This window comes from Notothenia rossii (genome assembly GCF_949606895.1).
Source record: "Notothenia rossii genome assembly, chromosome: 10".
Taxonomy (NCBI): Eukaryota; Metazoa; Chordata; class Actinopteri; order Perciformes; family Nototheniidae; genus Notothenia; species Notothenia rossii.
This window is the reverse complement of record NC_136908.1, coordinates 14,024,725-14,051,609: the sequence shown is the minus strand read 5'-3', so window position 1 is coordinate 14,051,609 and position 26,885 is coordinate 14,024,725. Positions and strand designations below refer to the sequence as shown.

The 26,885-nt window shown below is 40.6% G+C and overlaps 1 protein-coding gene across 2 annotated transcripts in view; it reads left to right on the top strand.

Annotated features, from left to right (window-relative positions):
* triqk (triple QxxK/R motif containing) overlaps positions 1 to 21,091 on the top strand; it is a 128,696-nt gene extending 107,605 nt beyond the window's left edge. For both annotated transcript variants that reach the window (XM_079654228.1, XM_079654227.1), the window contains 3 exons: positions 1,622 to 1,696; positions 10,668 to 10,753; positions 19,005 to 21,091. In XM_079654228.1, coding sequence (XP_079510354.1) covers positions 1,636 to 1,696; positions 10,668 to 10,753; positions 19,005 to 19,112 — 255 coding nt within the window. In that variant the 5' untranslated portion in view covers positions 1,622 to 1,635 and the 3' untranslated portion in view covers positions 19,113 to 21,091. The remainder of the gene's footprint in view (positions 1 to 1,621; positions 1,697 to 10,667; positions 10,754 to 19,004) is intronic.
* The last annotated feature ends 5,794 nt before the right edge of the window (positions 21,092 to 26,885 follow it).

Genomic DNA, 26,885 nt, shown 5'->3' with positions numbered 1-26,885 from the left:
CAAAAGTAGAACATTGCTCTACTTTTGAAGCGAGCAATGCAGTTCGGCAAAGCGTGACGTCACCCCATTCAAAGTGAACGCTTCTGCCCATTCACTTTGAATGGGGTGACGTCACACTTTGCCGAACTGCATTGTGGTTCCACAATGCTCGCTTCAAAAGTTGAGCAATGTTCAACTTTTGAAGCTTCGACGGAAACGTCAGCCAATCAAATAATATGCCAGTACAAGCTCTAGCCAATCAAACCGCGTGCTTGTGTGTCCGGGGGGAGATTCATGTGATTGGTTGTTGGTCGAGTTTTACAGACACGCCCACCGGCAAGCTTCAACGCACGCCGCCGTGTGGACGCTGCGTGACTATAAACATTACATTTGGAACATTTCTTCTGTTACTTTTGTGCCCCTCTCGTGTCCTTTAATTTGCTGAATCTGGTTTCCCCTCGCTGGAGAACAATAGCATACATCCTCCTTCTCTGCTGGCACTAACCGTGTTTGAAATGTAGCTGAAAACTGTGTTTTTAGTTTAAGGTAGAATTCAGGTGTCCCTAGGCAGCGGTCTCCTGTGAGAAGGCATCAGTCGGCACAGGCAGCCTGCCACGCTCCTTGAACATGCTAATTCAGTCTCTTTCCTCTATTCCCCTGCTGCACCTCCAGACTCTTCACCACTCCTGTTCTTCTTGGATGCACATAGATTTATTTTATTCCATTCGTATTCAACTCTTCTCCCCTGCTCACACATTTCTCATCCTATCACCCTTAAACATGCTCCTTTAAAATGAATTTCAATTATCCTTATCCTAGCAGAAATTGATAGATATTAAGAACGGTATTACTGGAAACATATCAGGCATTTCTTACAAATCATGCTAAAATCTTTCAGCCAGGTCAGAAGGACTTGGTATGATCAGATAGCACAGGCCTGCCCCTCGACTCATACTTGCTTTTTTCACTATTTTAAACAAAAGGCTACAATATTGATCGATGCAGTGTGTTGTGAGGAATCCTGTCTGGAATCTAGAGCAGAGTGCTCACTGAGAAACAAACATGTTTGGTGGATGCATGTAACACCCACACTGAGTTTTAGCACTTTTGTAAAGAAAAGTATAATATAAGCAGAGTTATTTCTGGAGACTATATAGCTATTCCTGCGCATGTTTTGACATTAACACATGTAGACTGACATTTATGCTGTAAAATAGTTACATGTTAGCCTATGCTTTTTGTCTTACTCCATACTTTTACTCCATATCTTCCCTGTCTGCTGCCAGGGTATTCAAAGAGAGCTCATGGTGTGAAGGGAAATGGTGTTAGGCTAAATGAGATGGATAGGAAGTGTGCATACTGCGAGCACATCACACATGGAAAATATGGAGAATTAATTGAATTATGTCTAGCAGATGTATGTGAAAGATAAACCATCTGCCTGATCAACACTGACTACTCTTGCCTATGTATGATTGTGTATTAACTTGAATCCTTGCTGCAGATTTCACAAGTCCTCTCCAGATACAGTAGCAGGAATGGAGCTGTATTTGATGAAGCTAAATTATCTGGTGTTGCATTGAAACCCAGCTGCTAGACTCTCTCACTCAGAAGGTGTTGAATTCTTCTCATTTCTCATTAGGGTGAGGAAGGAGAATGGGGAAGAAGGATGCCAGTGCGACCAGATTACCTGTCGAACAGTACAGAAAACAGATCGGTGAGTCTTCATTCCGCAAAGTCATCTGTAATCACTCAAGAAACAACATTTGGTATTGTTAGGCGATTTCACATTTTAACATAGTTTAGATATTTAATAGCTTGTATTGTGTCATAACAAAATCATCAGGGCTCAATTAATATAGCATTCTGTAAACTAAATGATTTATAGTTTAATCAAAAAGATAATCAATGTATTAACTGACAATCAAAACAATAAGGTCTGTTAATTTCACCAACATTATTTTTGACAGATGTGATTGGTTATTGGCTTCTTGCGCAACTCCTTTTTAATACAAATCATAGTTTAGTGCTGGCAGTTTGACCACAGCTCTCTAATCAACTCAGCGTTCCCTCATAGAAATAACATATAATGCCACAATTCATAAACCTCACATGATACTGTGTTGCAGTCAGACATTTCTTTTGTGGTTTTACATACGTATATCCCAAAGTGTCTAAGAGCCCAAGTCTTTTAAAGACATTCATTAACGTTGGAACCTAACATGAGCATGATCTATTCACACAGTGCTTGAACATTTTTCAGATTTCTGTTTGATTGAAAAACGTTTTTACTAAAGGAGAATCAGTATACAAGCTTTGAAAGTAATTTTACTTGAAGACAAACGAGCTGAATCTAAGGTCACATTACTGACAGATAGTGAATTCCATGCTTAAAAAGCTTCTTCTTTTGATACGATGTCAGTAGCTGTTTTATCAAAGTTTTATACCACTCTAATGCTGCAGTGTTTTGTTCCCCATCTTTCCCCTTACATCACAAAGGCCTCGATGGCAATATGTTCGGTATCAATCAAAAGTGTGTTCCCCTTTAGCATGCCAGCTGTGGTTGCTTGAAGATCACAGCTCCTATCGTATCATGTCTTTTTGTTTTTGTTTTCCTCTTGTAGAGGAAAACCAAAAGGTCGCCAGTGGCAAAGCTGGGTAATTGTTAGAAGCTATGATTGACACAGACACAAAGGGAAGGTCTGTTCTCTTTATTGGCTTAAGGTTTTCACATACAATCCCAGGAGTGGCTTATTTTTGACATGTAATGTGACTGAGTAGTGTAGTTAGAAGCATAAGAAGCCCACTTAAAAATCCAAGAAAGAACACTTTCCACTAAATATAGCGAGTCTCTTAAAGCTAATAATGAATTGGACTTGATCTCATAGTATCTCTAACAGGGACTTAAAGAAATGCTGAATTATCTGAGTTGAAGTGGAGATTGTCCTCCTAAAGCCCCGGACAAACCAAGCCGATTTTGGCCGTCGATGGATGTCAGGCCGACGATGAGCGTCCTGTCGCCCTACTCAGATTGGTGTGTCCCGCACCGTCGTGTCTTTTCGGCTGTGCCGACACCTTTTTGGCCGAAAATCTACCGATTCGAATCGGTAGGCAATCGGCCAAAGGCTGTTGGTCAAATAAATCATTCTGATTGGCTTTTCAGCTAGCGAATCGGTGCATGAGAAGCGAAACGGAAGTGAGGGACCCAAACAAACTATTAAGAAGGCAAATCTGAGATTTCACTTAACTCCAGCTCTCGACACAGGTTCGGGAAAGCCCCATGAGCTTCTCGCTGTAGAGTGAAAATGGAACGCACACCCTATTTGTTGTTTGTTTATATCACGCAGTCTGTTCTTCTTCTCTCGGTGTATCACGCAGTCTGTCTTCCGGTTGTTGCCTCTTTTGAATGACGAATACGCCTACTGGTAAGGAGATTTATTGCCGTTCCCGCATGCGCAGTTCGTACGTGCTACTTGGCCGTCGGCTGAAGTCTTTGCGGTGTGTTCCAGTTCGACTGTTGGCCAAGACGCAGGAGACGTGAGACGACACAACAGTCGGTCCGGCTGTGTGAGTTATTTGGTGTCAGCTTGGTGTGTCCCTAGCTTTTAAATGCCAACAATCACGGTTTAGCTGGAGAGTGACACAGTCTTCACACAGGAGACAGCTGGCTATGGGAAGTTTAAAAACCACGTTCTTACGGCTAATTAGGGATGTCCCGATCACCTTTTTTTGCTCCTGATCCGATTCTGATCATTTGATTTTGACAATTTGCCGATACCGATTTTTCCCGATCTGATCTTTATGCAATGCATTAAGAGAAAAAAAGAAAAAAAGCATTCAAGTTGTCCCTTAAGGTTATTTTTTTAATTTAAATTGGATATTCTATCCAACATGGATATAGCTTCTTTTTTTCACAGCAGCATTGGATCAGTTCTGTTGTGCAGCATTGGATCAAAACAAAAATAAAGCTTTCAGTACTCGTTAGCTTACTGCTACAATTAGACACTGCGCCCTGCCCACTCTTTTGCCAGATTTGAGAGAAATAAGCAACCAGGTCTATGAAAACAAGCCCCAAAGAAGCAACACATACATGATGTTGTGTAATTTGAAGACAAAACTAAGGCCTCAGGATGACTTTAAGACTCGAACATGGTCATTTTGTTTTGTAACATTGAATACAAAAAAAAGAAAAAAAGTATTTATTAAAAAAAAAGAAGAAAAAGAAAAAGAAATCCCGATCCCCGATTTTTTTCTCCCGATTCCGATCTTTTGAAAATCACGTGATCGGCTCCGATCCCCGATCACGTGATCGGATCGGGACATCTCTAAGGCTAATATTTCTGCTGCTTAGACCACATGTTTGATCATGACTATCATTTTTAAGTTTGGAAAACTAGAACAATTTGTCCTATCAGTCAGAAGACTTTTAACTAACTACAAGGATAGGGGATTAGGGATAATGTTGAACATACAAGCGAAGAACACCAACCGCCCAATATTTTTACCTGTGTGTCCAGATCCAAGGGACATTCACAACAAAAGCTGGCCAAATACATTTCATTTAATTATATTTTGCAACCGTTGTTTCGTCAGATCTTGGAGCCACTGTTTCTATTTTGGGATCTTATTTTAAAGATACGTTTTTTTAATCAGTTCTGACAACATTAGATGTGTTAGCCAGAATGTACACAAAAGTATCTTTAAAGTGTTTTTGAATTCTTAATGTTTTTTTGTCTAAACTGTCGAGTGTTAACAGTGGATAAGAAGAGATAATGGTAATAATGATATACCCTTATATAGTGTGTTGCAAAAACGGAAGAAATGCCAATACAGGTTAAATGGTACAGGTTACGCTAAATGGAGATACATTCTATGTCTTTAAACCATACATTAGGGTCATTTGAATTAGCCTACACACCCACCCCCCCTTGTGAAGATTGTTTCAACCGGGGCATTGTTCAGGTCCTCTTCCTCTCAGTGGATGATGATATGTTGGTCGCTGGTGATTGACATCCTCTGATTATTCAGGTTTTATATTTCCTGGGGATACTTATGTGTTAACTTGAGTCATGAGAGGGTCTTATAGTTTTTGCACCTCCTTTTTAGTTCTTAAAGGAACATTTATTTATTTAATTTGAGAGCAATATTTGAGGCATTGAATAACCTTTTGAGATTGTTGTCTTTCTCCTGTTTATTATTGCATCTTTAAAAGGGCTAAGGTCTCATAAAGCAGCATAATGGTTGTGTATGTTTTTTATAGACGGACTGAAGAAAAACACTATTTAGTCCACAGACACCCCTTAACCGTGTGTAAAACTCGGCAGCTTGAACAAAAGAGAGAGAGACAAGCTCATTTCCCATCGTCTGATCCCATACCATGAGGGCAGACACTTTGTTTCCTTTTCTTCTGCCCATTCAGTGTTATGTTTCTAAGCACATCTCATCACTTTAAAACATATTTTACACAGGTGGCAGAGACATGTTGGTCCTCTTTCTGCCTTTGCCTCCTTCGATCCTTAATTTAACACTTTTTATGCTTTTTGAAAAATAATAGCTTATTCATGGTCATCAGCAGTAGTGCAGGCTGGTGTTGAGCTCTACTATCATCTCTGCTGGAGAGCTTTTGTGGTGTCAGAGGGCCGTCAAGGGGCCACTGTTGACACTCTCCTTTAAATACCATTATTAAGCCTCTTATAATTGACTGCGCCTCAGAAGAGGTAAAGCTATATGTTCTTACATGTAAGTGTTCAAGTAATGAATGCAGCTGCCTGCTGAACAAATAGGGAAAATAGCCTACTTGACACAGAAAAACACACCCGAGGTCTTGAGTAGAGCACATTTTAGAAATTGATATTTGGTCTGAATATTTTACTAAAAACTACAATATATCATAAAGGTATAGTTGTTTTCCACTTGTTATTAAATCTTCATTCAGCTCTTAATATCACCTGGACTGTAACTTTTCTCTCCTCGTTGCACATTAAGCTAAGGACAAGGCATACATATCTCCCATGTTTCTGGCATGTGCCCCCCAGTTCCTCGACCATCCATCCTGGCAGATGCCAGCTATCTGCACCATGTGGTCACTGACTATTTGGCTGCCACGTAGAAGCAAACACGAGGAACTGTCTGACCTGCTGTCAGTGTGTTGCCCGCCTCGTCCCAGCACTCTCAGAGAGAACCGGACTCTGGTCTGCCGGCTAAATCACCCCATCTCACAGAACATCAAAACATACACACTAAACTCCTCAGGTATATTTGTGTTTCAATTGACACACTTATGTGCTTGTTTGTAACAATTTTACCTGCAACAGTTTTTTAAACATTACAGTACGGGCTGGATTTTACATGTACCAACAGACAGTTTAATTGCAAGCTTCTGAATCCTAACCTGGCAAGAGGCAAATAACAGTTTTACCGTGAAACCTTTAGATAGTTTCCTGCCTGTCAATCCATCAGAATATTAGCATCTTGTGAAGAATACTTCAGGGCTCAAAATGAGTCAAAGGTGGTGCCGTACCTCAGCTCTGACCTACTGAACCTAGATAGATTTTTATTTAAATGTAAGAATGGGCAAGACCGCCCAATATAAAGTGTGTATGTCTTATCTGTAAACATCCAAGTGACTTGGTTGTAATATGGATTTGTTGACAAGTAGAAGTATTATTGTTTGAAGTACTACTTAAAATATCAAGTCGTCACTTGTTCCTTACTGCTATATTGTAAAGTGTTAATATTTGTATTCCTTGGTATTTATGATATCTAAAATATTTTATGCTGATTTAAATAAAAAAATATTGATTACATTTCCTTAAATGTTGTTTGTTTGTGACTATAACAACTATAATGTTTCAAAGAAGAATTGAAACTATAGGTAATTTATCCCTTTTCTTTTTTCTCTGCACCACTTGTTTGTTTGCTGGAGTTCAAGTTGTCAGGAATGCATTGAATGCAACATCTTGACACTTTACCATTACTCCTATGGTCAACGTTTATTTGTATTCCATTTGACTACTGATGTTTCTTTTCATTCGCTCAAACTGTCACACTCTGAGCTGTATACTCTTCCCCTACCTTCACTTAAATGGCCAATTGAGATGACACACAAATTACATACCTTTACCCCCTCCTTCCCATGAGTGCTCAATCACTTGTAGCTAATTTGAGATAATACCCCCTACCTGCCTCGTTATGCTAAGCAGAACAATAGCTCTAGATACAAATAATTTTGACACCATTTACCGTTAAATGCAATGATAAACTAGCAAGGAAAACCCCTAAAACACACATCTGAGGGAATGTACAGTAAGTGGGAGGGGGGGGGGGCACATTCATTTTTCTCTTGTCCTCTTGACATGAAATCAGTGATGTCTTCAATGAAAGGTACACTCAGGGAAGCCTCTTAGCAGGCACTCTGCGCTGCCTTACGAGGCCTAATGTCTCCCTCAGAATGCTGTACAGGAGGACAGTGATGGCCTTTCAGTGTAGCAGGCAGCAGTAGGGAGGGATGGGAGGACGGGGTGTATCCCACTGTTGCTGGAAAATTGGTGACAGTGTCTACAGAGCAATGACTAATAGGAGTGCTCATAGGCCCAATGCGATATCATCAGGAGTGTGTGTGAATGTGCGTACACGATATATGCAAACAAACCACAGGAGACAACATGAGGCTTTAAGAAGAACCACTGTAATACAACAACATTACAATATTTTACACAGCCTGATGTAGTTTTCTGGCATTCTCTTTCATATCATTTATTCATCCTTGGTGTAATTATTTTTATTTTGCTCCAATTAAGTATTGATTCTTACCAGATGGTTACGGTTAAATGCATACAAATGTAATTTCTCCAACAATTTAAGCCCCATGAATGAGAAAAAAAGCAGCAAAGGTGGATGTTGTAAAGCCGTTTATGGGAATTGTTGTAAATGCTGAAAAGTCTGTTGTGGAAATGTTAACTCCAGCTTGTTTAAGTTTCAATATTGTTTTGTCTTTGAGTATCCTTGGTAACTTTCCTGCAGAAGCTGTTCCCTAAGGACATAGAGAGTGAGACACAGCTGGTATGAACACACAAAGTAGAGCTTGTTCAAGTTGTGGGCATCAATTTTAAAATCGAAGTAGAACTTTTTTCCCCCATGACTGGCTGGGTACAGGACAGTTGGATACCTACCATTTTCCACCAGGCAACAACATCCAATTGCTGATCCTGTTAATTACATGAAGAAGGCTATTTTCCCAGGATTAGGGTATTCTAGTATTTGTAAATGTATAAGCATAAAGGCCCAGGCATATCAAATGGTGTGAGCAATGGATTTGCTCCTTCATCAATGGCCCAAAGTTCAATTTGGGCCATTGATCAAGTACCGGGCAACTGTCAATCAACAGTCGGTTAACAAGCTTTACAGTTTGTAGAGCTTTCCATACCATGGAGTAAGTATCATGTCTCTTGGGGAGCAGTGGACAGCCATGCAAGAGAGGAGATAACCATACGCATGGTGTTAAGCAGCCTCTCTCTCTCTCTCACTTCACATACCTGTTTTTCTCACCCCCCTACTTATTTTTCAGAAATCTTACACTCAATTTCTCTGCCTTTCTCGATCCCTCCATCCCTCCTGGTCCCTCCTCCTCCACCTCCCTCTGGCTCATAATGTCATTAACTCTTTATTTAATGACATTAAGGACACTTACAAATAAAGTAAAGAGAAAATAGGAGGGACTAGAGCTAGCATTTTCTTGTCTGGTGGTTAGCTAGTTAGATTCATCTGTTTGCCAACTAGTTTTGAAGGGACACAGAAGAGTTAACTTATAAGAGAGTGCTGCAAATGTATTTAATGCAGCCGATTCTGTTTATGTTGCATACCCTACTTATGATTTTCTGTATTTTTTAAATTTTTGTATAGAATTTGATAAAGTGTCCTGTCGTTTTACATGTTCATTCCCAGCCATTTTCAGTCCGAAAATCCCTGCACAATTTCTGTGAATGGTGAGCAACCTGAGGTGCCCTCCAATCAAATGTCTCCCTCTTCACTTTCTGACAAGAGGAGACATCCAGTGCCCCCCCCCCTCCCCCCCCCCCCCCATAATAAATTCCCACTCGCTCACTCTCTGCTTCTGGCAACATGCTCCCCATTTCTATTAACCTTCCACTGAGTCAGAGGGAGGTGGAGGAGGAGTCTGGGACCAGGAGGGATGGAGGAATCGAGAAAGGCAGAGAAATTGAGTGCAAGAATTCTGAAAAAGAAGTATGGGGGGTGAGAAAAACAGATATGTGTATGTGAAGTGAGAGAGAGAGGCTGCTTAACACCATGCTTATGGTTATCTCCTCTCCTGCATGGCTGTCCACTGCTCCCCAAGAGACATGAGACTCCATGGTATGCAGCACTGTCTGTTTGTTTTCAAAGTCTCAACACGCACACACCTCCTCACCGCTCCTCTCTCACTAGCTCATTTTCACTCTCTTCTCTTACACAACCTTTCCAGATGGATTTGGACTCTTTCCCTCTAATTCCTCCTTCTCTCGTTCCCTCTCTCGATGTAAATGAGTCTTAATTGGCAAGGAGTAAAAACTCCTATAGCCTCTGACGCACACACACACACACACTTTTTTGTATTGTACCTTTCTCCTTGTGATAGCCATCCATTTATTTGCCGGTTACTCACTTAAATGGGATCCATCTGAAAGTCATGCATAACCTTAACCCTCACCATAGATTTAACCGAATCATATTTTCTAAATGTACCCATCAGCTAAATGTTCTAAAATAACATGTTTAGGGAGCTTGCTAAAATGTCAACAAACCTAGTTTATAAATTGGTACTTACAAAGATAAGGGCTCAAGGGTAGAACACACACACACACACACACACACACACACACACACACACACACACACACACACACACACACACACACACACACACACACACACACACACACACACACACACAGACACACAGTTCAGCAAGCTATTGCCTTTCCACCCTATTGTTAGCAAAGTTCCTGTTCCTGCAGTGTGTTGATTCTAATTAGACCAGGACAGCCGGCTCAGCCTCACGTGAAACACACACACACACACACACACACACACACACACACACACACACACACACACACACACACACACACACACACACACACACACACACACACACACACACACACACACACGCCCACATAAACACACATGCTTTTCCAGGTGGCCAGTTTGCCCACAAGACACACCTTAGAGATTTGAGCCTCGAGCAAGCGCAGGTGAACTGTGCAGCTCAGTCCAGAAAGTTATATATTGTATATGTTGTCTGTGCAGAACCTGGGTGGGGGTTAATGTTATTGTAGAGATTGAGAAACTTTAATTTACATAAACTACATTAATCTTTATTCTCTCACCTGCCTCACTGGATTTTTTTGCAGCTATTTTAGTTGGGTATTGAAATTGCAGCAAAACTTACAAAGTAGTTTTAACATTTTGGTTATAATTCTTATTCCCTTTCTACAGAGAGTTACACGATGAGATTAATATTGCTCTAATTGCTTAGCATAAAGTCTGGAAACAGGCAAACTGCGTCCCTGGCTCTGTTTTCAGGTTAAACTAGTCTGCCTTACATATCCGATTAAACTCACCAAAAACACGTGTGATCGTTTTTCAGTTTTTTCAAATGTGTAACCCACTTATTTTCTCTCTTTTAGGTAAAGAGGACTACAAAAAGACAAAGTTAGATTTAAAGCTAACACGGCTGAAAGCTGAAGCAAAGAAGAATTCTTCTGGATTCAAGGTGAGAACTGCTGGACTTACAATTGTGTTCAGGACTGCTGACGTCTTTTTCTCCATCTTTTTCTCTTTCTGCTGGCCTGTCCGTTCTATCCTGTGATTGTGCCTATCTGGCTGTTTGCCAACTTTCTTCTTTTCGCATGTGTGTCCATCTACCTGTTTCAGGGTGTCTCTCACTAGATCATTTCCATATATCTTGCTCTTCGCTCTTATACAACCTTCCTCTGGTTTTGTAATGAATATAATAGGGCTGTACCCGAATATCCAAATATTCGTTCGTTGGAGTACTATTCGGGTTTCAATTTCGTTATTCGGATATTCGTTTTTTCTTTCTTTTTTCTTTTTGTTTAATTTTTTGACATCTCCAATATCAACGTAAGAGCTTGTGCCTCTTCGGGGGGTGCTAACACAACCATAAACGTTATCGTTTACTTTCTCCGTCTTTATATGTAGATATGACTTTTTCTCCATTAATCTCCGTCACGTTCAGCAACTTCCTGCCAACAGCGCTAACTCTCTTTAAAAATAAAAGCATGTCCATGCTGCTGATTACTACGCACCCCCCTCCCCCCCCCCCCGCAGAAGGAATATTAAAATATTCGCTGCTGATTACTACCGACTATCCGGAGCCCGAAAAAACGGTATTCGGGACAGCCCTAGAATATAAAAATATACTGTATATCCGCCTGTAATGATGTGATGTGGCCCCCATGCCTATTCTTAAAGGTCTGACCATTCAGGAACACTTTCTTTAAAAAATACATGAGCCTTCCTTAGAATACAGTTAACAAAACTCTTCTGTCTACAACAATTTGACATTACAACTGAGTTCCTGAAAAATCTAAAAACAGTACACAGATAGTGAACTACTACAGTGTTCTCAATATAGTTAGCTATCTGTGTACTTTGTTTTATATTTAATGTGTGCACCATGACATCAAGTCAAATTCCTCGTACGTGTGAACCTACCTGGCAATAAACCCGTTTCTGATTCTGAAAGGATTGAAATTCAAGGGGGTCCTTGTTCATTTACTGGTGAAGAAGCAATTTGGGAGGAGAGACAGTGAAAAATATAATGAGCAGAGAGGAAAAAGAAAAGGAATACTAAGGGGATAAGAAAGAAAGAGTTGTGGTGGTGAGGTGTTGATAGAAAAGTCTGTCTCTCCTTTGCCATTATGCTGGCAAAGATGGATGACTCCACATGTGTCACTGGCAAACACGGTACCGCTGTTTATGCTTTTTTTCCTTCAGTTGGCTTACCAATAAACAGTTTTACTATTTCAAGATTTCTCCATATATAGTTTGCCAATTCCAATATAATAGCTTTTGAATCTACGGTCAAACGCTTTAAAAACCGCTTTGGAATTGCAGATGCATGACATCAGGTGCTCAGTGTTTTTTCTTTAAGCTGTTGCAAAATGAAAGTCAGTTGTAAGAACGTAATAAAGGTCTGGGTACCGAACAAGACGTGCTAAACCTAGTTGACTGATACGGTTATTGTGCTTGGATGTAGCAACGAGGCTCATTAGCACCACCTACAAAAGATGCAGCCTTCTGCTTGGTCCTTTGAATCAACCCCCTTGATGGTCGTTGATTAGAGCCCTATGATCGACCAATTTTAAGGTCCCTATAATTGTCCTTTTTGAACAAGCCATTTGATTGGCTCATTGAGCAAGACACATCTTGTAGGCATTAGAATCCCAAGACTGTTCTGTCATTATAGCTTAAATGATATGGACTCTTGACATTCTCTCCAGGAAATCATCAGTGATTTTATTGCATTAGTTGTACTTATACTGAATCCTAATGGTGCATGCTCAAGGGTTGAGGCCTTGTGATCAACATTGAATCATAATCATTGCAACACCTCACGCCAGCCTCATGTGACGAACATTATCTGATGTACATGAAAATATATACAAAAAAAGGACATGGATGTGAGAACCTGTACTTCCCTGCTTGCAGCTTTAATTCAGACTTGTTTCCTTTTTTTACGCATCTTTTCTTTGTGGCATTGAGAATTGGTTCTGTGTACAGTACATGAAAAGCCACAAGGCTTCACTTCCTCATTAAACCTCAGTTGGCACGTAGTACACAGAGATGAACAAATCATAGTGAGGATTAAACACTGGGTGAAATGGTCAGGTTTTAAAATACGCATCTCTTTGACACGCAAGGCCTCATTAAGCACGTCTTTAATCCAATTAGATTAGTCCATATCTTGAAATATTGATATTGCTTATGAATTATTCAGGTTTTCACGCCCAAGACGAGGGGAATTTTCAGAGGTCGGATTAAAAATACCTCTGGGACAAGGATAATAAACTGATTTGGACCCTTTGGCCCCAGAGTTCGACTGAAATTCAGCCCAAATGTAAAGAATATTTGTTCACGCTTGCTTTCCCATCGAGTCGTTTTAGCATTATATAAAGTTGTGATTTTACACAGCTCTGTGATGACGGTAAAAAGCCCCCCTCCCTGCCTTTGCATCTCCTTCCTTAGGTTCATAGCAATGATTTAGCAGCAGGTTTTTAAATCATGTGTGCATTAGGATTCCTCTCCTCTCGCCTTTCCCTTCTCATTCTTTCACCGTTTCCCTGGTTGAGCTGCTGGTCTCGGATGCAGCTGGCATCTCAGAAGGACCAGCAGACATGCGGGCACGGAGAATCTGGCAGCTGCCAGGGCAGGCTGTCTCGGGGCTGTCCTAGTAGCAGGGCAGTCTGGAGAAGTTGGCAGCAAAAAGGATGGAGAGACTAAGAGAGAGCGAACGTCTGTTCCCCACAACAGCGATCAGTTATCGGGCTGCACAAAACGTCGACCTCTGAAGTGGCAGAAAGCAGCCACATGTTATGGCTGAGGGTGTTATTATTAACACGTTGAGTCACGGTGTGTCTATGGAAATAGCTTGTTACTTCCTGAATGCAAGTGTAGACATATTTCCTGTCCTGCTCCTTCAAACTCTGGATGGCAGCGCTCTCTCTGCAGTCTCTCCTCAGGTTGCCAGGAGAAGAAGAGGCGCCTTCGAAGTAGCTCCAGCACACTCGCTTGCAGCACAGGAAACAAGCCTGCTGCCTTGTCTAATTGGCATACTAGCCTTCTGTTCAGTCCTGCACTATTTTCCTTCTGCTTTATTTAGCTGCTGAGCCTAGAAAGTTGGGGGGGAAATTGCTTATGGGGTTGGCGGATGGAGGATACGAATAATAACTCAGAAATGGATATACAAGTCTGCAAAGAATGGGATTTTTTGCTGTAGCATTATGTCTTTTGCCATCAAAACGTCTTAAAATCAGTTTAGTGTCAATCCACGTATTTCCATAAAAATATAACTTGATTCATGACGCTTGAAGGAGAATTTCTGATAAACAGGCACAGAAATGATTGAGTGCCATCCCCATTGCTACTGATCAGTTGAGTAAAAAGTCTCAGTATAAGCTGTGAGTGGGGGTGTGCTGAAAACTGCCAAACTGTAGCATCTGCGCCTCTCACTGAAGAAGCCTGATCTGTTATCTGTGGTGGCCATTAGCTTTATGAGGCCTATTCACACCTTACTGCTGGTTAGGAGCGTAGACAGCTAACACATGGGAATTTGTAGGTTTTATGGCCTTTTATGTCTTTAATTTACAGTGGGCTTTATGACGGACTCAATGAGTTGTGACTTTTCTATCCCTGGAGATGCTATTTTTAAGTGTCCTTTAAGCATGCGTAAAGGGAACGGTCGTATAAGAAAAAGGTTGTATCTGTAGTATGTAACGGGCCCATTTGTTCACTTTAGATAATCAGCAAGCAGAAAACTAAAGGTGGTTACAACGTGGAGTTATTTTTATCGCACTTTTACATATGGCTATCCCTTTGAGAGGTGACGACAGTTTGGGATATTAAAAAGCTGAAACAATTGGTCAATTATTGAATCAGTCAGTTATTTCAAGTTCATTTCATCACATTGACCATTTGTCTTGTAAAATTAGCAATTATTTGTACCCCTTGCTCCAGGGAAATGTCAGGCATTTTTTTACTATTTTGTGACCTAAGAAAAAAAGAAGGTCAATGAATCAATATTTAATTAATTATTAATTGCAGGCGTGGAATGGTTTTAAATGAGTGTGGGAATGTTAATGATACCTGATCGTTTGCTGATTCCTGGATGACGTATAATCAAATCAAAGTTAGTTTGAAGTGGGGTTCCGTGTAGTAAGTCAGTTTCCTTCAGTAGACGAAGGTTGGCATGGCCCAAGTTTGAAAAAGCAGACAGGAGTTAGAGGACCAAAAGCTAAGTAAAACAATATCTGTTTATTTAAAGGTTCACAGCCCTTTCTTACAGAGAACTAAAGAGGTTTTTATATTCTCTTCAAAGCCGCCATGCTCCTTTTAACAAAAACAGTAGTTTTAACTCAATTAATTGTTTGTGTGACTTGCTTGTGAATTCAAAATACCCTTTCAAAGTCACCTTTTTACAGCCATGAAACCATAAAGAATAATTGAAAAAATGTCAGTATAAAATGTCTTGTATTCAACCATAAAATATAACCTAATGGTTGTTTATTTATGAGTTGTACATATGAGACCTGCTTACCAACTGCATCCCAACTGCAACAACAGTTGTTTGTCTGTCTGCCACCCACACACAGCCACACACACTGAGTCTCTCTTGCTTAGCACATAGTCACATATGGACTGACACACACACATACATACACACCCAGGAGGAGAATAAAAGGCAGACCAGATGAGGGGATGTCTGCTGAGTAGTGGCTTGTCGCCAGGGTGACAGGCACCCAGCTCCCAGCATGCCGAGCGCGCTGCAGCTGCCGCCGGTGCCGAGAGAGCCACATGATGAAGATGATGGTGCTTGGGTCCGCTCCAGGTGTCTCCATCAGAATGTGGGCAGAGAGGCTATGTGTTTGTGTCTGAGTGTGTGTGGACGTGTGAGTGGGCGCACATACATTTATTTGTGAGACAAGGCAAGAGTCAACACAGTGGGCCACTCTCCTCGAAAACAATGATCTCAATCAAGTGCAGGTGCTTCCTACAACTCAAGTGTTTTCACCAAAACCCCTCCAGCTTGTTTTCAGAGACGAGTCCCTGTAACCAGCTGGCCTCCTTTTCTCTCAAACCTGAAGCACAGACGGGGGAAGAAAAAAGAAAAACCTGGTTTGCGCTTTCATGGCTCATTTTTGTTTCAGCGGCAATTCAACGAGAAGCTCACCTTCGTTCAGAAGCTGAACATATTCTCTGCGATAATGTCGGCAGCATTACTAACGCTTCTCTTTGTCATGTTTTCCAAAGCTGCGAGAGAACACAAGAAAAAAGAAACAGGAAAACAATCAAGCGTCCGTGATTTGATAACAGTTCTCTCTTCTCTGAGGCCGAGGCAAAATAGAAAAGTAAATCAAGCGGTGGCAGCCTGGCGGTTAATATATGAAACTAAAGTGCATGAAATTTAAAAGTTTTCCAATTACGCAAGGACTTAAAGCTGTTTGGAGGCTGCCGGGATGTAGATAAATGTGGGCTGAGGCTAATGAAGACCAATGCCGCTGATGACTAGGCACTACAACATGTACACAGATAGCCGTGGAAGCCGTGACGCCTTTTAATTGTCACCCCCCACGCCATTTGTCGAATGGGAATTATTATTATTATTAGCCCCCCGCCAACCCTCGTTTATGCCGAGCCTTATCTTTCACTTGTTTTCTCTCTCGTTCTTACTCTTGTTTTTCATTTTGTCATTCCTCTCTGGCCAGTGGGTTGAATTGCAGTCGTCTCTGTGTGTGCGCGTGCTACGTATTGCAATTACAGAACTGATGTTTTTTTTACATTTTCATTCATTTGTTTCTTGTTTGCTGATTTCCTGAGGGTCCTATTCATTTACTGTAACATGGTTATTTAATTTATCCTGGTTCAGGTAGATTTTCAGATATGTATTGTCCTAAAAAGATCTCCTGATGGAATAATAGGATTCTAAATATCTATTAATAATACAATCAAAGGTTATTAATTGTTTTCTGTAGAATTAAAATCATGTTTTAAATGCCCTTGCCATGTCACTACTGTTGTTGTGGCCCCGATTGCATGTAAAAACAAATTTCCATGTTCAAATGAAACATTTCTTTTTGAATAACCCCCAATCAGACAGCACTCCGCACCCTTTTAAAGCCCTCCAAGCTCTCCAGTGTTGATTAGAAAGTTTGCTGCTAATGAGTTCTCTTGATAAAAAATAACTGGCATTGTTCAATACTCTGAGTGGCCCTAATGAAACTCCAGCTGATGAAGATTGTAATCGTGTGAGCGCCACATAATGAACAAGCGCTCCAAATTCTCATTTTCAAGTTGAATGCCACTCCTCTGGAAAGCCTCAATTTGTTTGACAATTAACCAATAGAAAATCTGAAAAAAAAGAAAATAGGCCATTTTGTTGAGGAAAGTTAAACTTTTCAGTTGAAGTGTCAGGAGAACAGTGGAGACTGATTGCAGATAGAATAGCTTCAAATACTGCGGTCACTGAAGGCCTGCTTTATGAAATGTGATACCACATTTTTTCTTCTTCTCAGGTGTAGCTCCAGATTTGCTTCGCAACATGTTTCCACTTAATCTTTATACATTGATAGAAAACCTGAAACCAGAAAGTCTCTCCAATTTTCATTGTTTTATGAAAACTAGCTATACCCAACATTAGTGCGTGAAAGGGAGGTACTGTAGCTTTCTAATGCAACATACCTTGAACAAAACAAACTTTATGTACACAAATACAACTAAACATGAATGCTTTGAAGTAGGGCTGCACGATATTAGAAAAAACTGACATTGCGATTTTTGCGATATATATTGCGATATGAAAACATACAGGAATTGAAGAAAATACAATTTTTTTTTTGTCCGCAAACCATCCTTTCTTGAACTTTAATGCTATACAATTGATATTTTTTTAACTATATTTAACCGGATGAAGGATTTTAGTCACGGACGTCTGGATCTTAAGTTATCAGAGCAACAAGCTGAGCTAGCTCGGTTAGCAACGCCGAACTGCCCTGGAGAAACACATGAAACTACTTTATTCAGTGTTTTTACCTTTAATCTCCAGGTGGAGATGTGATTGGTGGTTTGCTGTGCATGCGTGCATGTCACTCACTCAAGTAACCCTGACATGAGAGCTGCGCAAGTTTTCCTTTTGTAGCAAGCAGCAAAATAATTGTATCATGACATGTTTGAGTTAATTTGCCTACTTGATATCGCAAGTCCTAAAAAATAAATAATTTAAAAAATAATTTTTAAAAACGCACGTCCACGTGATGTGAATATCGCGCATGCGCATATCGCGATTATCGTCACGACACGATATATCCTGCAGCCCTACTTTGAAGTATAGCGTAATTTTACATCGGTATATTTATCGTTACTGTTCCATTTATTTCAGCAGGTAACGGCTTCCCACGGGGACTCTCTCTAAACAGCTGAGAGTGTTTGTGTCACTAGAGTAAGAACACCTACTGTGGGGACCTGGTTTACTTTAGAGAGTGTGAAACAGTTGCCACACAGATGCAGAAACATGCAACACATCTGTTTGTCTGTTTTGGCCATTAGCATTAATGTTGTTTTCCTTCGCTGTAAACTATTCAGAGTGGATGTTTTTATAAATGCCATTATTGTGTACGTGTGAAGAGGAAACGCTGACACATGATTATGAGCTTGTTAACCTTTTCAAACAAAACCAACATGGCTTTCAGATTACTGCGTAGTTGCTTTATTTCATGTCAAATATGCAAATGTTATTATTTTTAAAGTGATATTATAAAACATTAGGATTTGATCAAAGTAAACCGGATTTAAATGATAGAATAATAAGATTGTGTTACTGCGGAGTCATCGTAACACTGAAACAGAGACATACCATAAGTCAGAGATAACTCCTGTATCGTACGATCAGATATATTATACCAATACTTTTAATACAGTGTTTTCCTATTTGCAGCCCAGTCACATTCAAACACTTAAAATAATTAATGTTAACTTTTCAAAATGAGCTAATAAACAATATATTCTTTCTTCATCCGCCTGGTAAGACTTAGATGAAAAGAAACACAAAGGGGACTTGGCAAACATAGAATAACAACACTAAGAGATAAGGACAGTAATAACAGAACTACGCCAAAGTAGATCTGCTCCTGTGAGTAACAAAAGACAAGGGATCCTGCAGATGAATATATAAATAGTTCTGCAGATAAACAATGTATCTTTTAAAACTCTCTCTCTCTCCTTCTCAGGATGCGTTCCTGGTCATCGCAGCAATCTTGTTCTTCGTCCTCTGCGTCTACGCCTTCTTCTACCTCAACCTGAGCACCGAGCTGGACCTGGATGTGGACGTGGATTAATGGCAGTCTGTCAGCTTCTTTAACTCACTTTTGGTGACGCTGTGACAAGAAACCTTAAGGAGAAATTACCCAATGCATCAAATAACTCTTTTTTTAAAAGATTTAAAAGATTTCTTTTTTTTTACATTTTTAAAATACTTTTCTTCCTTCCCTTTATTTTTCTGCTTGGGAGCACACAAACGTAAATCTAAGGATACTTTACTATACCATGTTTCTACATTTATACATGTTAGTTCTTCTGTTCTTTCCCTATATGAGTGCGTAGCTTTGTTTCTCTTCCCTTTTCACACAATGCTTCCAAACTCCAGTGGAGACCAACCCTCTGCTAATCATATTCCGCAGAATCACGTCCCACTGTTTCCTGCACTAATAGAAAAATGTAAATCTCCCACTGAAGCTCTCGTCACATCGAGACAAACACTTGCCTCACATTCCAGCGCCCAAACCTCTCCTCCCGGATATCTGCAGATCACAAAGTGTGAGATTAGAATCCGCAAAGCCCTCGCTCTGATTGAATGTGTGTACAGAATACAGAACAACACATTCAACCTGCTGCACCAAGACAGACATTCACAGGATTAGCTTTACAAATATCATTCCTCTTCGTTCATTTGAATGGAAATTACCGACATGTACGTGGACAGATTCGAGGTGAGCCTCTGTATTCCTCTTAAGAAACACCTTGATCATTCTCCTTCTTGTCTAATGTATGTCTTGTGTGAAGGTTCTGTCAAAGACTCTTTATCAATGCACAAGTACTGCAAGGTGCCACGGCTGACCTTCTTTTAAGCATCTCGGTCCAAGTGCTTTCATTATTTGAGAAGTTCTTTGTTCGCAGTGCAGGCAGGAGCTTTTACCGGTTCCATTTTTCGGTTTGAAATTGCAATGTTTTCCAAGTTATTATCAGTTTCCATTCCATCTATCTTCAGCACTCATAAACCTTAACTATCAGTAGCAATTATTTTTCTCTTAAAGCAATAATGCATTGTTTTCGATATGACTCTTTTATATATGTATTGTTGTGCAATAGAAGCTTCGAATGAAGAACCAAGCGAATCTTGTCCAAACTGAACGTGTTTACTTTATATTAATTTAACAGTTTCCAACAAGAACGGTGGAAGGCGGAGAAAAAGCACTCGACATACTGTACACATATTCATTTCTATATCAAAACAGGAAGGAGCAAAAGCAGAACACATGCTTGCACTTCTAAATAAAACCATTTGCTTTTTTACCTTCAACATTTTCCCCTTAACTTCTGTCAAGAAGCAAATAAACAAATGTTTTACTGCCTTAAATACAAGAAGGTACAACATGTGTGATGCATGAAAGGCTAATAGCAAATACACTAGAGGCCTTGTTGCTTATATCTGACAAGTCCCCCCCCCCCTTTCCTTCGACCATGTCTCTTTTAATAACAAGTATTTTGTCTGTGCCTCACGTGTTCAGATGAAATGTGAGACTGAATTTTGAGCTTTAAGTTTCTTTTTTCCCCTCCCATGACCTCCCTCACCTCTAGTAAAAGTCTTCATGTCCAAGAAACCATTATGATAAGCAAGCGCCCTCACCCAGGAGCTTTTATCTGGCCTAGGTTCATCCCCCCCCCCCGAGTCACTCACATGTGTAACAATAGATTTCCCGACCTTTGTATAGTTGACACCTGTTATCTAAAAGGTCACCATTACATACTACATGAGCTCTGACATCCACACAATGCATAGGATCTCGCAGGACAACATATTTATTCAGAGCCGCCTTTTGAAATATGAGGTGCAAGTTATGTTACTGCTTTTTGAATTTGTATTTGAATTGTTATACAAACATTTTTAAGGTTTGTTTTGTCATTATTTCTTGGTTGCTGTGTGACGATATATTTTCTTTGTGTTTTTTGTCAAATTGCTTTGAAAATTAAAACCATGAGTCTTTCTGTGAAGATATATTAATAATGTGAAAGGAGATTAAAGCACCTTTTGAATAAATGTATTTCTTTCATTTATATGCGATCTTAAGTGTTAAATACGTGTCAGCTTCTGAGTTTACATTAAATTAAATATTTCTGGGTTTTGTTGTTTTAATAATTCTCATTAACGTTGAACACAAAGTGCTTTATATCACAGTGAAATCAACATAGTCAGTGTTGAATATCTATGGTTTGAAAGATGAAAACTCTAAGTATGTTTCCTCTATTGCACTCATACCATTTAACAGTATAACAATAGACAACAGTATATGCTTATTGCACATTTTAAATCGTAGTGTTGCATTTAAACATTTTAGCAGCTGATCAAGCAGGGTATTTTTAAAATAGCAACTTGACATTAGCTTACCAGAAACGTTTTATACTTTTTTATCCTTGAAGGTTTATATTTATCTGTACAATACAGGTTGTCGTTACCTTGAGTGTTACAAGTAAACTAAATCCCATTGTGTATTCACTTTTATTGGGTTTAATTGAGCTATTTCTTCTTTTAATTAGCTTTAATTCAAGTAATAAACAACTGTGTTCTATCAGCAATTGGTTGTTTAATGGAATTTACTATAGTAAGGTCTTTATCGGTCTAAATGTCATGGCCTTTCCTTAAAAAGAGCCTGTGTGTCAACAAGTGTAGCTGGTAGGATGTTGCTGCAGGATTTACTTACACACAGCAGAGATAATCCACGACCATAGCAAAAGGACATGTGTGACGTCGGCACTCCTCGTCCGACATATCTCTGCTAATTGACGGCATTTCACTGACTCCTGCACACCGCAGTCAAACATAGGAAATTAATCAGCAGTAGCATTGTATGAGCGTTTAGCGTGACCTTAGCAGCTTCCACAGGAGTTGAACGCACCAAAGCTTTACCTACCATCCTGTGACAAATTAGCTAGACGCCACGCACCCAAATCCTGCTCATTAGTCATGTGAGGGATGTCACCAAGAGTAATTATACTTAGCTTCAAACTTGCATATGCAACACACACCCCATCACGCACACACAAAAAAAACGTCTTGCCGCACTTTCCCACACTTAAGCCAGTAGAAAACGTTCTCATACATATAACGCTGTTTACCGAGACATGAATCATAATTATGACTGCTGGTGAACTCGACACTGTGCATTTCAGGCATGCTAGGTTTGGCTCTCATGTTATTTATTTTAGACATAAACAAACACGTGCATTTTGTCACATTTTCTGTGGGCACCATGACGTCATGTGAACATAGATGCACGTTGACCTCGGCGTACTTTCTGTTTTGTATGTGGTTTGGAGCCATTTTTGTGTGTGAGAATACAGAGGGGCTTTTGCAGTTGCCTTTCTCCTGTGTGTGTGTGTGTGTGTGTGTGTGTGTGTGTGTGTGTGTGTGTGTGTGTGTGTGTGTGTATTTTCAGTATTCAGCACAGTGCCTTTGGCTATGCTCCAGTGGAGCGCTCAGTCTCTCTGACGGACCGGTGAGAAGTGAGGAGGGTCAGTCCCGCCAGGAGCTCATTTAGTCCCTATCTCTGTCACACACACACACACACACACACACACACACACACACACACACACACACACACACACACACACAGTCTTCACTAGTCACTCTGACAGGGAGACTCATTGCTCCTTCACTATCTCTCTCTATTTCTCTGTCACACACACACACACACACACACACACACACACACACACACACACACACACACACACACACACACACACACACACACACACACAAGCACACCCTGCTGCGCTCCCATTAGGGAGATATAGTGAGAAGACAGGGCCGATGATGCATGTCACAAAGTACTACTGCTAGTCTCTCACACAATGTCTCCTCCCTTTTTCTCTCCCCATTTTCCTCCATTTATCTCATTGATTTGCTGAATATTTGTCACTGCTTCTGCTATAAAATTAAAATATGTATGGATTAATATCATGAAGCATACATCCAGAGTCAGGGGGTCATAATGACAGAAGACATAAAAGCTTAACTCTCAGGATGATGTGTTGCATATTTAAAGCACTTCCCTATATCATAATGTGCTAAATAACTCAGAGTGCACAGTAATGTAGAATACTGATGTGTAGTAGAAATATGTTGAAGTTACAAACCATCTTCCTACCTATCTACCACATTACCGCAGTAATCGGCAGACTTTAATGTGAAAAACAAACATGACTATGTCAATGCCAAACTTGACAGTAATGCTCTGGTGTTTAATTCTCTGCCGACCTCTGTTGCCTGTGTGTCTGATATGAATGCATTAGCAGGATTGTGCTGTGCGGTGGATTAGAAACTCCCCTGTGCTTTGTGAGGTGTGTGGTAATGCCAGATTTAGCGGATTCTACTGCGAATCACATCCCCCCCATCCCCTTCTTAATCCCTGATGCGCTGCCTAATGACACAGAGACTGAAGAACTCAGCGGGAGAGCGATGGAAGGCAGGGAGAGAGTGATAGAAAACTTGGAAATACTCAAAAAGCAGTTTGATCTGATAGAAAAGTCCATGTTAAACCCTAAATACGTCATTAATCGTCCTTTAAGGTGCTACAATATTTGCTATTTGGAGAAAATGTAATCAAGTTTTTTGTGTGTGTGTTCAGTTCTGCATCCGTAATCAGTGTGTCAAGAGCGGATAGGGCAGGTGCTCAACAGGTGCGCTCTCTGATACCAGTCCCTCTCCATTTGCCTGTCTGTCCCTCCATGTTTGCACACGCTCATTGTGTTCTTCATAGAGGAACACCTGGGCTCTGCTGTACCTGGGCTCGTTGCCCAGTCTTCAGTCTGACAACACACACACACTCACACACTGGAACACTGCCAGTTCCTGTTACTGGCTATAGCAGGAAGCAGCAGCTGACATCCTATCCTTCAGTTCCCAGGAGACTCGATAGTAAACCATCCCAGTCGGACCCACTTGAGACCGGCTCACCTGAGAATCAGGCCTCTTGTACACAACAGTTAAATGGGAAAGGAGAGCACTGAGGACTCTGTTAGCGTGTTAAGCTAATAAGTATCAGGTACTTCAGTTGGATTCTCTAAAGCTGATTGTTTTGGGCAGCCATTTGTTTTGCTTTTCAAGTGTGGTTCATCGTGCCAACAAAAGCCGCATCAGAGATTTTTGAGCTAAATTCCAGTGAATAAGCTTCAGTGGCAGGTGCCAGATTTAGCCATGGTTTGTCTGTTTGGATCAGTGTACCTTTCCTGGCAACAGAGGTCAATATGTTTCAAATCAACACACATTGAGCGATGTTTCCTCTAATATCTTATTTTGGAGACCTTTAAAAATGCTTTAAATAGTCTCCGATGAGAAAAATATGTTAAATAGCTACAATATTAGATTGTTTTCACTATTAACTCAAAGCTGCCCTTTGTGTGTTGGAACTAAAGACAAAGTCTGATGCAGTGAGGAAAGAAGGGCCTCCTAGAAATGGAGCAGAATCGCTGTGTTTCCCACAATGGTCTGCTTCGCCATGCACTAGTGAGCGTGGGATTACCTGAGGGAATAACACAAACAGGTTGTCTCCGGTTCTTTTAGTTTGTTGTGGTCTTTTCCTGGAATAAGTAAGGAGATCTCAGCTCCTGCTTCTCTCACCGAGGCATTGTTCCAGAGAGTAGGCAAGCACTGATGAGTGCATTCAAGTAGCTCAGCGGCTCACTCGATTGTTTCTCAACCATCAGGCTCTCCAAACAGAAGTTGATGCATCGGTTGCCATTCCTTTCTGTTAGCCTTTATTTTCATTTTAATATATTTGTGTATCACCTGCTCATTTAAATATGTTGCACATGGGCGCAGCAGATCAAGCTATGGACACATCATTTACTTATTTTCAATGTATTAAGTGGTTCCGGCTAATGTATAAGGCTCAGTGTCCTCATTGTGTTTTTTTACTGAGCGCCAGCGCCTTCTGTAATTGTTTTGAATAAGAAAAGAGTATATCCATGCGCATGCGACCGCCTCCTTTTACTCAATGCTCTGCCTTTTTCCGGCGGCCTCTAATGACGCCTCTAGTAAAATCTCAGATTTTTTTTTAAAAGTCTGTAGAAAATAAAAGAGAAGCTTATCTTCGTCCTGTCAGTATTTATTTGACAGATTCTTTCATAACATAAATGAAAAGCCCATGTGTAGGGACAGATCAGCCGGCTCTTCCTTGCTCTACAACTAACAGATTAAGTGGTGACAAATGTATTCATAAACAGCATTGGGGCCGGCATTCCTAATTTGTGGTCATGGCGAAAAATATTGTCCATCTTAAATTAAGTCGCACAAATACTGTAGATAATAATAACCTAGGGCGCGATGCTTTTTTCTCTCATAGTTAGGGGGTGATATGGTGTCAAGAAATTGGCTTTTCTGACCTGAATTATGTTTCTCCATTATTCAGTCATTTTCTTTTTGCATGCTGCGTTTTGGCTACACACCAAAAACAATGAGCTGTAGAAGGTTGCAGTTTGATTGAAATCACCAAAAGTGATTCTTCTCACATATTAGTCTTCTTAATTAGCCAGTCTCCCGTCTTCACGCAGGCACAGAGTTGACCTGGGCAGGATACCAAACCCCACAGGAACAACCCATTAGTTGCATTAGGAACGTAACCCACATCATTAGCAATGACATTTAACGGACTGAAGCAGCAGTCAGTGTTTTGGCAACAGTGACAATGGCAGATGATACATGGTCCAAGAAGATGGTGGCCATCAATCTCTCTATTCACCTCTCCATCTTGTTCACTTGTTCCCTCTTTGTGGGTGAAACAACCCTGAACAGATCATATGACACCGGGGTAACGAGCCTGAACACAGTCTGTGTTTTAGGGACCGTGTTCACATAAGCTGTGTGCAGCAGTCGTGTGTCGTTATACTTTCTATTCTCCACCTGAGCGAGGACTCTTAATGGTCGTCTTTAGGAAATGTTGAGATGGTCATTCAGAAAATGTAGTTGTGCAGTGTCTTTGATTCAGAAGAGTCAGAGCCACAGGAGTCATACCCCGGAGGGAAAAGAGAAGGCACCCGCATATGCTCTTTCTCTTTCTCCTTTTTCTGTCCCACAAATTCACACACTGCCTTCTCTATTTGCACATCACTGTCCACTCTCTCTCTTTCTTGTCCCCTAAAGCCAGAGGTCACTTGAGGTCAGGGCAGATATCATATAGTCAGAGGGGCTTTAGAGGAAGAAAGAGGGCCATTCTTTTCTCTTGTTTCAGTTTTTCATCTCTGCACCGCTGTCATTCTAGATCGTTTCTGCCAGAAAACCCTCTGTCAAAGGGTAGTGAGACCGTGCACGGGCTATGCTCAGCGTTCAGAGAAGTTTTCTGGCAGCAGATGCTGGATTTATTGTGCCTGGATGAGGGTTTGACCTTAGGTTTTGTCCTGCACTGACACTTGGATATACAATTCATTATTTATGTTGGTGACTAGATCTTTTGTGTTAAGACCTGTTTAATTAATGTGTCATTGGTGGACGAAGAAACATGTTGGATATTGATTTTAGTCACCCTAGTGAGGGCAGTGCTGTTCAGTTGATCAATTGATTGTCCATTCTAGTCCAGACTTAAATATCTCAACATATGTTAAAGGGTTCGCGATGACATTTAGTTCAAATGTTCAATATTTTTCTATTTTATTTTCCCCCAGATGTGATACTTGTAGGGACTTTTGCGGTCCCTTGACTCTTCCTCTTCTTCCCGTCAGATTGACATTTGGGGTTTTCGTCTGACCATTACTATTGGATGGATTGACGTAACATTTTGCACAGACACTTCCAGTACACCACAGGATGAACAATCATATAAGCAGGGCTGCAC